Here is a 15,592-nt window from a genome sequence, read left to right as displayed (position 1 = left end):
CCTCAAGTGGGTCCAACCCAGCAGCCATGCTGTGTTCCTTTATCCATTCACTTGTAAATGAATATGCAGTATATTCTCCTCTCTCCTCAAACTGCCAATACCTCACCTGCATCCTCCCTCTCATCTATCTCCCAGAGAAAAACCAAGGAGATCAGAAGAAAACGTCCCCCAAATCCCACCACCACATCTATACAACACCTCTGCCCCATATAGTACCTTATCTTCCATTTCTCTAGCTCAGTATTTGTCAAACTTTCAAGTCTCAGGACCCCTTTACATGCTTATGAATTATTGAGGATCCCAAAGGGCTTTTATTTATGTGGGTTGTACCTATCGTATTTACTGTGTGAGAAATTAACTGATAAATTCTTAAAATATTAATTCATTAAAAAGTGAATAAGCCTGTTGTATGGCAATATAAATAACATATTTATATGAAAAATAACTATTTTCTAAAACAAAAAAATGTAGTGAGAAAAAAGCAGTATTATGTCTTTGCAAATCTCTTAAATATCCGACTTCATGGAAGACAGCTGCATTCAATCTGCTGTAATATGTTTTTCTGGTTGAAGGATATGAAGGATTTCAGCCTCATACAGATTCACACTTAGAAAAGGAAGGAGCATTTTAATAGCCTTTTTAGATACTTGTGGATATTCTATGATACACCACCAAATCCCAACAAGGGATAGTTTCTTAAAGATTAGCTGCAATGTGGAATCTGAAACTGTATCAGTGAACTTTTCCCACCTTGTTACATTAAAATCCATGGGTCTATCTTGCACTTTGAATAGACCTTGGACTCATACATGATTCTCTAACACCATGTACTGGTCGAATAGACCTTGGACTCATACATGATTCTCTAACACCATGTACTGGTCGAATAGACCTTGGACTCATACATGATTCTCTAACACCATGTACTGGTCAACTGGAAAAGATGTTTCCCTAAGTTATGGAGATCTTCCAAACGTTGGCACATTGCATTATACTACACTAAAAAACCACATTATTACTATCACCACTAATTACATCAGAAAAGGCTTTAAGTATCAGAAGGTTGTCACGTGAAAATTTTAATTATCTCAAAAAGTGTGTTCCATTTAAAAAATGACTAGCTCAGCAAGCACCTGAGTTGCTTTTCCTCTGACAACCATCACAGGACAGTAACCAGCAGTCTTTATGGATGCTTCCCATTTAGTCACTCAGAATTTGTAAGTGACATGTATTCAAGGGTGAGATTTAATTAAAAAATCAGTAATTTTTACTTCTTCAAGGACACGCTGAAACAGAATTGGCATCATCGTTACTACCATGATTGTGAACACGTGCGAGTGAAGACTATGATGACTACTCATACTGCTGGGCTTGGGGTCGCTGCTGAATCGGTGCTAACCAACAGTTCCATAAACCGTGGCTTTTAAGACCATCAGTTCAAATACAACAGGACAAAAAAAGGCAGATGATGTCTTAGTATTTTTATGTAAACAGTTTGGACCTCACGGACTCCTTAGAAAAGTCTCCGAGACCCCCGGAGGTCTACTGACCACACTCTGAGAGCAGCTGTTCTAGATGAACTTTCCGTGTTACCACAAGAGGCCACCTCCCTCTCAGAATGTATCAGAATTTCCTCCTTTTCTCTCCTACAGTGTCAATTCTCCACTCTCTGTAGTCATTCCCATCAGCATGCATTACACTGCCCTCTACCCATTTTTTTTTTTACCATCTAATTATGAATTTACTTATTTATTTTTGCTGTGTTGGGTCTCTGTTTCTGTGCGAGGGCTTTCTCTAGTTGCGGCAAGTGGGGACCACTCTTCACTGCGGTGCGCGGGCCTCTCACTATCGTGGCCTCTCCCGTTGCGGAGCACAGGCTCCAGACGCGCAGGCTCAGTAGCTGTGGCTCACGGGCCCAGTTGCCCCGTGGCATGTGGGATCCTCCCGGACCAGGGCTCGAAACCATGTCCCCTGCATTGGCAGGCAGGCCCCCAACCACTGCACCACCAGGGAAGCCCCCCCTCTACGCATTTTAAAAAGACCCTCCCTTTCACCTCCCTTCCACCTCCAGCAATGGCCCATTTCTCACCTTCCCTTGAAAGCAAAAGTCTCCAAATGAGGGCCTGGCTTGGTAAGTAGGAGAAGGGGGAAGAGAAGGAGGGCTATCCCTACATATGAATGAGGAGTGAAATCAGCACCTACTCATTAATCAGTGCTTTCTGGAATTAAGAAGAAAAATAAACCCAGGCACCTGACACTCCTAAAGGTTTTCTAATATACCAGCGACATAATACAAACCTTTTTAAGGATTCTTTTTAATTTACTCTGCACAGACAGCGTCTAGCCACCACATTGCACGCACCCCCCCCCCATGATTTCAGACATCAAATATTAACACAAAGTGAGTAATGCACAAAGAAAGGGGGTTAATCAGACACTTTGAGAGAAAGAAAAAAATGACACTGATTCAACGAAAGCTGCTAATGAGGCTTTTTGTTTTGGTAGATTAATTTGGGAGTCTGATGCCTAAGAAGAAAATTTAAGCTTCTCAGGTGACTGCTGTTGATTAGTACCAATTTTTTTTAATTAAAGAAATGCCTTTGCTTAATTCTACAGTTTATGAATTTCAGGTGTTTATATGAAATCTGTGTCCACCCCAGTAGTGTAGAAAACTTTCCTCATTAGCAAACTGAAAGACCTCCTCTTATTGATTCTGGATTGTATTTGACAGATGATGAGCATTTCAGACTGTGAACTGCTGATGTTTAAATACATTACCCTAATACTCTTTAAGCATTGACAATTGTAAACCTCATTAACTCCCAGCATGCGGCCAAGGCCTGGATTTCATTGCAACAGCCTCGCAGAGTGAAAACAGGTATATAAAAATGCTTTTATCATCAACAACCTTATTATATCCTCCTTCACCTTGTGAAGTATTTAAAGGAGCTTTTTTTTTCCATCTCAGGAGGATAAATAGCGAACATAGGAAAGGCAGAGAACACACTTTATATAGCCACACATTTTAAAACCTGAGGTTTTTTTAATCTTTTCTTCTTTGACACCCTTATTCCTCATGCCTCAAAATGGGAATTGTCCCAGGATTGATTCTCTGTACTCTGAAGAGAAAAGACTTATTTGTGGATGACGATTATCATTTTGATTCAATGAGGAATAGGGGCTGACAAGGTGTTGAGTGCGTCAGCTTGTCACTAAGACATCAGGATTTCACTTTTGTGTATGACTGAAATTTTTCATAATTAAAATGTCCGAGAAAAAGAACAAAGAAATCAGGATTTCTGAAATTCCCTTTTTCAAAAGAAGAACCAACTTTTGTTCCTGAGTGGAGTGCAAAGAGGTTCCACACTTGAGATGGAAAATAGCAATCCTAGCAAACAAATTAGATACCAGGGCTGCCCAGTGCCCACCCAACATAGACAGGGGTAGGACCTGTAACAGGCAGAAAGCATCCTGAGCCCAAGAGGCCAGGCAGCCAACACCTCCGGCTTATTCAGGCCATGCTTAGTCTCCCCAAGTGAGGCCAGGTACTAGTCAAATAGGTTTTGAGCCCCAGCCTCTCTAATGAGACTTCAGTTAATGAACATCAACTAGAAACATGTTGGCAAAGCTCAAAGGGACACACACACACAATTTATTTTTCCCTTGCTCTTAGTAGATAGCTATGTGAATGATGTATTAAAATTGCAGTTAAAAAAGCTTCATTCCCATTTTAAACAAAAACATAATGACAGGGCTTCCCTGGTGGCGCAGTGGTTGCGAGTCCGCCTGCCGATGCAGGGGACACGGGTTCGTGCCCCGGTTTGGGAAGATCCCACATGCCGCGGGGCGGCTGGGCCCGTGAGCCATGGCCGCTGAGCCTGCGCGTCCGGAGCCTGTGCTCCGCAACGGGAGAGGCCACAGCAGTGAGAAGCCCGCGTACCACAAAAAAAAAAAAAAAAAAAAAAAAAAAAAAAAACATAATGACAACCAAATGTAAAAGATATCTCAAAAATTATACAGACAAACCCAACATCTCCCTCCTCCGAGGCTCGGAAAACCCTCCTCACCAAAAGAGGCCCACCTACAAAAGGCTTCCAGGCCCGGGCACCCTCCAGGAACTTCACAAACTGATTCAACTCATCATTAAATCTATTAAAACAGTGGAATGCAGGGAAATCTAAACACAACAGAATATTAACAGCAAGGACCATGTTTAACAGAGGCAGATCAATCCCCAGACTCACACGATCTTTTGATGGCTCTCCATTGCTCTTATGACAAAGACTCCCAATCCTTAATATGAAGTACAAGTTCCCACACAGTCTGGCCACAGCCTACCACCAACCCCCGCCCCCCATGCCCTGCACTTTCCATGCTCCAGGCCTGCCAGCCTCTGCATTTCAGAATGTGACTTTGCAGCCACTGTTCCTTCTGTCTACAATGTTGTCCTCTGTCCCCCAACTCTTGTCACCTTCCCAACTCCCATGGCTCAAATGTCACTCAGTGGAAGTCTTTCCTGACCTCCCAGTCGGCATGAAGCCCCCTTTGCTATCTCTCACACCATGTCTCTCCTACATAGCACCCATCACAACATCAGTTCACATTTATTTGTGGTTCTCTGATTAACACCTGTCTGCCCCACTAAATTAGAAGCACCAAGCAGGCAAGCACTCTTTTTCCCACTCAACATGGTATCCTGCACATACAGAATGGTGCCAGGCACAGAGATAAGGTTCTCAAACAGCTGCTGAATGACTGAGTGGACAGGCCTCCACAAGATGCTCCCAGCGTGGAAGGCTGACCAATCCACAACCTCAAGAGTCATTAAATTAGCGTCAAGAGGGCTCCAGAAAAACAAGGTCCCTTTGCCAACAAGCCCATAAGTTCATGCAGTGCACAGGTGTTTAACTTCCATGCTAAAGCTCAGCCCAACCCTAAACAGAGCTGAAGCCTTCCGGAAAGGGCCATGCCCTCAAGGAGACAGTCTACAGCAGGGGGTCTCTGCCTGGAAAATGCCTGGTTCTAGCCAAAAGCTACTATTGAAAAAAAATGCTCCTTTTCGGTATTAGGCTGGTTGGTCTCTGTCCCCCCAAAATTCTTTGCAACTACAGGCCTTCTCATTACCCAAAGAAAATATCTATGTGAGGGTACTCATTTTCTAGGGCTGCTACAATCACTGACCACAAAGTGGGTGGCTCAGCACAGCAGGAATTCATCCTATCACAGTTCTGGGAACCAGACATCTAAAATCAAGGTGTCAGCAGAGCTACGCTCCATCCAAAGGGAGATTCTTTAGGGAAGAAGCCTTCCTTGCCTCTTCCAGCTTCTGGTGGCCCCAGGTGTTCCCTGGCTCATGACCCCATCACTCTATAATCTCTGCCTCTGTGGTCACAATGCCCCCTGCCCCTGCCAGTGTTGTGTCCTAATCTCTTCATCTCAAGATCCTCAATTTAACCACATCTGCAAAGACACTTTTTCCACAAGGTCACATTTCCAAATTCCAGGGATTATATCTCGGTATCTTCAGGTGGCCACAATTGAGCCTCCAACAATGAACAACCTAGAATTTGAACTAAAGCTTCCATTTCCCAACACTCCTGGGCTTTCATAACATAAGGGGGGCAAAAACTTCTTAGTACATTTACCTAAGTTTAGTCAACAAATTGATGCAAAACAGAGGCCAGATATTGGACTAGACACTGGAGATAGTAAAACATGCAGGACCTGGACCTTGGGACTCAAGAAACCACAGCTGGGGGACCAGTACTTAACTAAAAATGAGTATTTCAAGACACCATGGCATCTGGGCCAGCACAGCTGTCATTATTTTTAAATCCTAAAGTTGTCAATTTACAAATAGCTTTTTAAATTTTAATAAAGTTATACACTAAAATCCCTCTGGCCAGTCAAGCTAGGTGATCGCACCCCAAAAGAGCCTGACCAGATTAATGGCACACCCTCCAGCGCTTCCTCATTGTTCATTCAGCGTGTGTGTTGTGCTTTTGTGGGCCATTGTGTGGCTTCTGTCATGTAATTTTTTCAAGGAACAGTAGTTGATTTGGGAGGATGATGTGTGACTTGTGGAAAGGTAAAGGAAGGGGAAATGAGGGCATTCACCATGTTACACTGAGAAAAGATGTATGATTATATCTATTTTTGAAGTAAATACTGTGGAGCTGTGTGTCAGGGTTAGGGAAAATAGCACAGGAACATCTGCATGGGTCTTAAACAGTGGTCCTATGCTACTAGCTTGGTCAGCTTAAATACCAGAGACAAGTTCTTCAATTGCTCAGTCCTTTGGCAAGAATTATCACAATACATACGGTGAGCTATAAAATATTTCTACCCTTAGACCCAGGAATCCCTCTCTTAGTTCTTTCTAAGGAAGTAATTAAACAGAAGGGGAAAATGTCATATACATGAAGATATTCACTCCAATAGCATCTATTATAGAAAAGTAGAAACTGAAATAACTCTATAAGGGCATGATTTCATAAAGTATGGTATATTAATCTGATAGAAAATGATGAAGCTATTTAACACTGTTCATATGAACAGCATATGGAAATACGAAAATTGATACAGTCGAAAAGATTATAAAAGAGAATTACAATTAAAATGAATTCAAATTATAAAAAACATTGATTCAGGTTAACAAATTATGGAAGATACTAAAAAATTCAAAATATTTGTGGCAAGCTGAGAAGGTTGTGGGTGATGGTTTTCCCTTTTCCCTGGCTATGCACTGTCAATACTGCAAAAAAAAAAAAAAAAGAAAGAAAGAAAAGAAAAGTTAGTCATAGGGCAAAGGATTGAGACCATTTAAGATTTTCTCTGTCACAGTAAAATGCTAAGATTTAAGATAATAAAAAATCATAAAGAAAATGTCAAGTTAAAGAGGATTGTGAGATTATGAGAGAAGAGGCAGCTCAGAACAGTGGGAAGGAAGCCTGGGCACCTTTTGGTAGCAAATTGCTTGATCCCTCAGTTCTCATCTGGGAAATCAGGAAAAGAAAACCAACATTTCAGGTTTGTTATAAACTCTTGAAAAAACATACATGTTATGTTACTTTATATATGTTAAATGCATGTTACATTGTTGACGTCTAATGAATCTAAGCCTCTATTTTTGAAGAGTATATGTAAAAAGAAATAGGAAAAGCATGTGTGTTAATGGGAGTGGGATGGAAAGGAAGCAAAGTACATTACAAGATACTACAATTATACAAAATTAATGCATCTAGGAACCAAAATGTTCACTGAAAGAAAGAGGTACAAAATAGAAGAGAAGGAAAACTCCTGTAATGTTAAATTTAAATAGGAAATATCATTATGAACTTTTTAAAAGTATATTTCCCAGCTCTTTCCACTGAAAAGTTACCCTGGTAACAATGAGCCAGTGCCTAGCTCCTTGTTTCCAAGCACCAGTCCCAAACAAAAGGAACCAGGACTTCTTTGAGAAAAGGGTAATTTCCTGGCCAGAAGCAGGGCAAATCCAAAGCGAGCCTGGAACATCCTATTTACCAAAAGCAAAGAGCACTCAAAGGCTGAGGGTACAAGCCAGCTTAAAGAGACTCCCACTGACCTCACTGGGACAATCTGAACAAGTCAGAGAACACAGTAATAGATTATAATGCACTGAATTTAAAATAAAGAATTCCATGAGTTTATACTGATATAAAAAATTAAGAGAGAAAGAAAAGGGAGTGGAGGGAAGAAAGCTTTTCTTTACCGAAGAATGGTAGACAATAAATAGAGGACAAATAAAGAGTTAGAAAAATCACTACTTTTCAAACATCAATGTAATAACTGAATCAGAAAAGGATCACCATGGATGCCAAAATGACTGGGTGAAAGGCTGCTTGGGAAACAGGATACCCATGGTGTCATCAATGCCGAGACGAGGTACCTCCTGAGGAGATACAATAGGCAGTAGAATCTCTCCTAACCTGCACCCCAAAATCTATCATGAATCCAAGTCATGAGGAAACAATCAGACAAGTCCAGAATGCGGGACCTTCAACGAAATAACTGGGCCTGGGTTTTAAGTCAATTTCATGAAAGAACAATAAAAGGCTCTGTTCTAGATTAAAAGATATACAACAACTAAATGTAATACAAGAACTTTGATTAGATCCTGGATTTAAAAAACAAAAGGCAATGAGCCATTTGAGGTGGGGAGTGAGGGGAGAGATCTGGTACATTTTTAAATAGACTGGATATTATATATTTCACATCATTGTTAATCCTCCTAAGTATGATAATGGTAAGAAGAACGTTCTTATTCTTAGAAGATAAACACTGAAGTATCTTGATGCCTGTAATTTATAGTTAAATTGTCCAGCCAAAAAAGGAAATGTGTGTGCATGTGTAAAAAAAAAAAAGGGCACACAGGTGTTAAAAATGTTAACAGTCAGGCTTCCCTGGTGGCGCAGTGGTTGAGAGTCCACCTGCCGATGCAGGGGACACGGGTTCGTGCCCCGGTCCGGGAGGGTCCCACATGCCGCAGAGCGGCTGGGCCCGTGAGCCATGGCCGCTGAGCCTGCGCGTCCAGAGCCTGCGCTCCTCAACGCGAGAGGCCACAACAGTGAGAGGCCCGCATACCGCAAAAAAAAAAAAAAAAAAAAAAAAAAAATGTTAACAGTCAATCTAGATGAAAGGTATCTATTGGGCATTCACTGAATTCTTTCAATTTCCTGTAGCTTAAAAAATTTAACTATCAAATAAGAAAAAAATGATCTTAAACATTGAGTCTGATAATTCATATTGCACGTGAGCTTGGTCACACTTCTTCTGAATCTTGTAAGCACAGAGGATGTGGAAGCAACCAAACTTTCCTCAAAAAAAAAAAATGTTTGCTAGAATAAATCTATGTTCTGTCTAGCTTTAGCCTGAATGGACTACTGTGAAATACACCTCTGCCTCACCCTGCACCTCCCCAGAGAGGTCCTGTGAGGGAAGGAAGACCTGGTCATACATGACACTTTCCTATCAAGCAAAGACATTTTCCTACCTACCTTGGGGAGGTAGAAAACAGAAGTAGCCCAAGTAACCGCTACTGGAACAAACAGAGACAGTATAATGCAGCAATCTGCCAGCATATTACAAGACGTATAACTGCCAATTTCCTCCGCACTCCCCTCCCATCTGCAAGACTTCCACTTTAGAGGAGGTTACTTCCATACATGATGGAACAACAGGTGCATAAGCAAGAAAAGGAAGGTGCTGGTAAAACTGAGAGCATTCGCACTGCAGCACTAGAGTTTACTCTGTTTGCTTCTCAAACCCATGCATGTGGGAAAATCAGACACAGGACCGACAGAGAATGTTCAGAGCTAAAGAACACCACCCCAGAATGGCAGGTGGCTAATCTATCAAAGGGGGTGCTGGCACGTGGCAAGGCCAGATGGCTGGATCCACTACAGTTTATATAGAGAAGGCTACTTCTTATATATTATACTTGGTTATTAGGGGACACTGGTGGTCATATTACCAATATTTCGGAGCCCAAAATTCTGCACTTAATGGTAAAAGCCAACTGCATTCTTATACAACTTAGGAATGACTCATTTTTTAAAATGCAAACAGAAAAGACTGGTAAGGGAAAAAAAATTCAAAGGCATTTTGCAAAGTGTCCTATTTAATTTTAGATGGTCCAGTGTCTCTCTTCCAGCTTGGGCAGAATGCCCTTCTTGAGGATTTGGAATCATTATTCTGTCTATTAGATTTAGAGCATTTAATCATATGTGACATTTAAAAGTTACTTGAGCAGAGAGAAAGACTATAGAAAAGTTATGTTCACAGAGCTATGTTTTAAATTTACTCACAATTTTTACAGTGGCCTTCAAAAATACCAATATACTACATACACTTGAGTACATCTTCACACCATTCAACTACAAGAGTTGTGAAACTGTAAACAGTTGTTTAAACTATGTCAAGAAATACACATATAGGGCTTCCCTGGTGGCGCAGTGGTTGAGAGTCCGCCTGCCGATGCAGGGGACACTGGTTCGTGCCCCAGTCCGGGAAGATCCCACATGCCATGGAGCGGCTGGGCCCGTGAGCCATGGCCGTTGAGCCTGCGCGTCCAGAGCCTGTGCTCTGCAACCGGAGAGGCCACAACAGAGGGAGGCCCGAGTACCGCAAAAAAAAAAAAAAAAAATACACATATAGAATCCCCAACTGTGATAAGAACACTGAAGGAAATGTTAAGGGTATTATTTCTAAAATAACGTATTAATTATAATAGGGAGAGAAAATGCTCTTAAGAGATGGGAAGGTAAACACTGACTTCCTAATCATTAAAGCAACAGAAAGTTGTTTCAAACAAAAAACAATTAAACGAGATAATTAAAAATAAACATACCCATCTTTGGTCTGATCCACCACACCACTTAAAAGTTCCACAGTCTTTGGATTAGGCTGGCTTCCTCCAAAAATATTCAAATATCGAATGACGAAGTCATTGGGAGACATGAAAAATTCACCATTTTTTTCAATGTTTGCATACTGTTTAAAAAAAGGAGAGAAAATATATTTTGTACTCAAAAGTATATAACCAATATGTGAAAAAGCTGAGAATATTCAATGGATAAAATATCAGACATGACAATATACTCTTCACAAGGACAGTTATTTCCCATCGCTCCAAATAAAAAGCAAAACCCCATTAAGTTTGCCGAGTTTTATTTTTATTCCAGCGGTTCTCAACTGCAGGCAGCTTAGCCTGACTGTCCAGCTTAAAAACACCAATGTCCCCAATAGCCAAGCACAATGCACAAGGACTAGCCTTCTCTGTACATTACCTGACTTTCTGGGGTGGAGTTCTCTAGCTCTGAGCGGCCTCTGTTTTCACGTTTCCCCACAGGGGACATCTGGCAGTGTCTGCTGACAATTCTGATTGTCATAACTTGGGGGGAGGGACAGAAGCAGACTTGGTACAGGCCAGGGATGCTGCTAAATATCCACAATGCACAGGATGACCCTCCACCCCAATAACAGAGTCACCCAGCCAACTGACAACAGCACTGAGCTTGAGAAACCCAGGTTTACAGAAATTTGGAAGGACAAATTTTGTCTTGTTCTTTAGCAAGAACATATAGCTTTAAAAAAAAAAAAAAAAAGTAGGGCTTCCCTGGTGGTGCAAGTGGTTGAGAGTCCGCCTGCCGATGCAGGGGATGCGGGTTCGTGCCCCGGTCCAGGAAGATCCCACATGATGCGGAGCGGCTGGGCCCGTGAGCCATGGCCACTGAGCCTGCACGTCCGGAGCCTGTGCTCTGCAATGGGAGAGGCCACAACAGTGAGAGGCCCATGTACCGCAAAAAAAAAAAAAAAAAAGTAGAATTCTGAAATCATGAATGAAAACAACCCAATTCTTTTGCCCCCTTTCCTGTTTCAAAGGCAATAATGTTGAAGAAAAAAAAAAAAAAGGATGACAAACAGGATAAGCTGGAGAGCAAACTGTTAACAGCATGGCTGCTGTGAGATTTTATGGAAGCAGGTAAGAAATGCTGCTGTGGTTAGTGTCCTCTCCATTCTAGAGCAGAAATGGTCAACAAGAATAAGGTGGTGGGATTTCCCTGGTGGTCCAGTGGTTAAGACTCCACACTTCCACTGCAGGGGGCACAGGTTCAATCCTGGTGAGGGAAGTTCCTTGTGCCGCGCAGTGTGGCCAAAAAAAAAAGAGAATAAGGTGGCATGTGATGCTTTTTCACAGCGTTCCCCCAGGTCTTCCCTGTAAGACGTTCCAGTTCACATAAGTGGAACCTGCTCATTTCTGTTCTGTGAAGGACTGGGGGCTGTGGGAAATGCTGAGAAACAACATGGGGATCACACATATCCCTGTGGAGCAGGGGAGGGCCTCTTGATCCTTGGGATCAAACAGTGATTTGGGGGGTGGAGAGATGAGGACCATGAACTACAAGAAGAGAGCCAGCTCGGTGACAGGAGCCACAGTGATGGGAGAGCACAGTGAACAGAGGTGCAATGATAGCATCTCTGTTCCCTCTGTAACTGTAGTTAATCCCAGTTAAAACTGTTTTAAAAAGTCACTTGTCAGGGCTTTCTTGGTGGTGCAGTGGTTAAGAATCCGCCTGCCAATGCAGGGGACATGGGTTCGATCCCTGGTCTGGGAAGACCCCACATGCCGCAGAGCAACTAAGCCCATGCGCCACAACTACTGAGCCTGCGCTCTAGAGCCCAAGAGCCACAACTACTGAAGCCCGCGCACCTAGAGCCCATGTTCCACAAGAAGAGAAGCCACTGCGATGAGAAGCCCATGCACCACAGTTAGAGAAAACCCACGCACATCAACGAAGAACCAACGCAGCCAAAAATAAACAAATAAAAATAAATTAATTAATTTAAAAAAAAGTCACTTGTCATTTCTACATTTCAGTCATTCCAATGTGGGATAAGCTCTTGGTTAGATACTCAGTTACGGGCTTTAGAGTCTGTCGGGCCTGGGCTGCAGAGAGCTCTGCTTCTGCCTCTGCCTCTAACCACCTGTAGGGCCTCAGGTAAGTAACTAAAGCTTTCTGGGCCTCTGGTTCCTCATCTGTAAAATGGGGATAACAACACGACCTGCTCTTAAGGTTGATACTAGAAATAAATGAACAATCATGTAACGCACTTAGCACAATGCCCTACACACAACAGGTATTTTATAAATGTTCTAGATTATTGGGTTTTGTTTAACATTTTTTAGCACAGTACAAAAGAAAAGCTCAAAGACTGCCCACTAATCCTACTATTCTTCAGTTAGCAATGAATTTGGCTTTTTGCAAACATAGAAGGATTATACTTTGATTTTCCTAACTGAGGCAAAACAAGACTGAAATATAAAGGAAATGTCACTTCTAATTACAGCAATCCTATGATTTAGAATTATACCTATGTTCGCTTATAGTAGTGAATAATTCATTTATTTAAAAACACAGTTTAACTCTCCTCCCATCAGTAGACATTATTAGATTACTGGATTATCTCCAGTTTGGGGTATTTTTTTAAAAAGCTAAGGTAACCAGCTTTGTATGTAACATTTGTCCAAATTCCTGGCAAATTTCAAAGGCTAGACTCAAGGAAGAGAAACTGTTGAGTCAAAGGAGAGCATCTTTAAGGCTCTTGATACTTAACACACTGCTCTCCAGAAAGATTGTATCAATTACAGTCTCACCAACAGTGTGAGAACATAGCCTTTTCCCCCTTTGTCTATCGTACTTGTTGTAAATATTTTTCGAGTTTAATATTTTTATATAATTGAGGTTGTAGATTTTTATCTCCTTTGCAATTTCTTCCATTACTTCTAAGTTTAGAAACTAGTTCTTCCTCATCTCAAGACTAAATATTCACCCACGTTCTCTTAGCTTTTCTTGAATAGGTTTATCTTTTACCTTTAAGTTTCAGTACATTATTGGTACTTTGTTTTTCTATGTGGTCTGAAAAAGGATCCTCCACCTTGAGTCTTTTCTACTTACTCTCTTGGTTGTCCTAGGATCATACATCAAATCATTCTCTCTTCCCCCATTTAGGATGTAATGTTTACCACATACTAAATTATCATATGGTCACCAGGGAAAGGCTTGGCAAGCAAGTCCATCTTCAGTACCACTTCTGATCAGTCGTCAATGGCTTCCTAAGGTCAAGATGTACTCTGACCAAACTCCATGGGGGAATGCCAGGATGGGCTGACAGACAGCTCCTGTCATCACTGCAGCAGGAAATGTTTCAGGTCTATCCTAGGCACTGACCTATCTACTCTTGCAAGATTACATGCATCTTAATTGCTATAACTAGAGGGAAAGCTCTGCCAGGACAGGACTGTTTTCCTTTCTCACTGCTATATCCTCAAGTTCCAGACTGTTGCCTGGCAGATAATGAAACATGTTCAATAAATATCCGCCAAATGAATGTGAACTTACTTACAAAACAGAAACAGAGTCATGGATGTAGAAAACAAACTTATGATTACCAAGGGGGGAACGGGGGCAGGGATAAATTGGGAGACTGGGATTGACATACACACACTACTATATATAAAACAGATAACTAATAAGGACCTACTGTATAGCACAGGGAACTCTACTCAGTACTCTGTAATGACCCACATGGGAAAAGAATCTAAAAAAAGAGTGGATATATGTATATGTATAATTGATTCATTTTGCTGTACACCTGAAACTAACACAACATTGTAAATCAACTATACTCCAATAAAAATAAAACAAAACATTGCATTATTTTTCTCTTGCAAGTCTTCTTGGCCATAATCACTCTTTGATTTTCCCCAAGTGATCTTTAGAATCACTGTCAAGCTACCGACCCCTAAAAAAATTCCACCAAAAATGGAAATTAAAAGTACAATGTGATACCACTACTCATACACAAGATAATTAAAAAGAAATAACCAATGTTTGCAAAATGTGAAGCAAATGTAACTGGTGAAGCACTTTAGAAAACTGCTTGGCAATATCTACTATAACTGAACATACACGTAAGCAGAGACCCAGCAATTTCACACCAAAAAAACAAAAAAACAAAACCCCCATGCTTTAGCATTTTAATGTCCAGAGCAATATTGATAAGTATGTTGTCATTTTGTTACTTGTTTTCTGGTTGTTTTGTATTATAGTTGTTCTCTGTTCTTTTCTTCTTCTTTTAGTCTTGTCCCTTGTTGCCTGATGATTTTCTTTAGTGATATATTTGTGTTCCCTTCTCTCTAGTTTTTGTGTATCTACTGTAGGCTTTTTGACTTGTGGTTACCATGGAGTTCATATATGTTGACCTATATCTACTTGTTTTCAACTGATTAAGTCATATAAGTTCAAACACATTCTAAAAGATCTACATTTTCTATTCCTCCCTGCCACATTTTGTTTTTGAGGTCATATCTTACATCTTCATGTCTATCTCTTAACTGTTTATTGTAGTTTAGTTAATTTTACAATTTTTGGCTTCTAGCCTTTATACTAGCTTATTTAAGTGGCTGATCTACAGCCTTTACTATATACTTTACCAGTGGGATTTTTCCCTTCCTATAATTTCTTATTGGAGCTTTTTCTTTTTCACTTAAAGGACACCCTTCAATGCTTCTTGTAAGGTCAGTTTAGTATTGATGAACTCTTTTAGTTTTTGCTTGTCTGAGTAGCTCTGTTTCTCCTTCAATTTTTAATGATAATCTTGCTGGGTAGAGTATCCCAGGTTGTAAGTTCTTCCCTTTCGGCACTTTAAATATATCATGCCACTCCCTTCTGGCCTGCAAAGTTTCTGCAGAAAAATTAGCTGACAGCCTTATGGCAGTTCCCTTGTATGTGACTTTGTTTTTCTCTTGCTGCGTTTAAAATTCTCTACCTTTACCTTTTGCCATTTTAAGTGTATGTCTTGGTGTGGGGCTCTTTGGCTTCATCTTGTTTGGAACCCTCTGTGCTTCCTGTACCTGGATATCTGGGAAGTTTTCAGCCATAATTTCATCAAATACCCTCTCTACTCCTTTCTCTTTTCTCCTTCTGGGACCCCTAAAATGCAAATGTTAGTACACCTGATGTTGTCCCAGAAGTTCCTTAAACTATCCTCAGTTTTTCCAATGTTTTCC

General features: G+C 41.0%; 1 protein-coding gene across 2 annotated transcripts in view; it reads right to left on the bottom strand.

Moving 5' to 3' along the window:
• The window catches only part of SLC25A13 (solute carrier family 25 member 13), a 209,686-nt gene that overhangs the window by 152,938 nt on the left and 41,156 nt on the right, over positions 1-15,592 (bottom strand). For both annotated transcript variants that reach the window (XM_060108215.1, XM_060108216.1), the window contains exon 3: positions 10,370-10,512. In XM_060108215.1, the coding sequence (XP_059964198.1) occupies positions 10,370-10,512 (143 nt within the window). The remainder of the gene's footprint in view (positions 1-10,369; positions 10,513-15,592) is intronic.

This window comes from Mesoplodon densirostris, chromosome 9, assembly GCF_025265405.1.
Source record: "Mesoplodon densirostris isolate mMesDen1 chromosome 9, mMesDen1 primary haplotype, whole genome shotgun sequence".
Classification (NCBI taxonomy): Eukaryota; Metazoa; Chordata; class Mammalia; order Artiodactyla; family Ziphiidae; genus Mesoplodon; species Mesoplodon densirostris.
The sequence above is the reverse complement of the archived record's forward strand: the minus strand, read 5'-3'. Positions and strand labels throughout refer to the sequence as shown.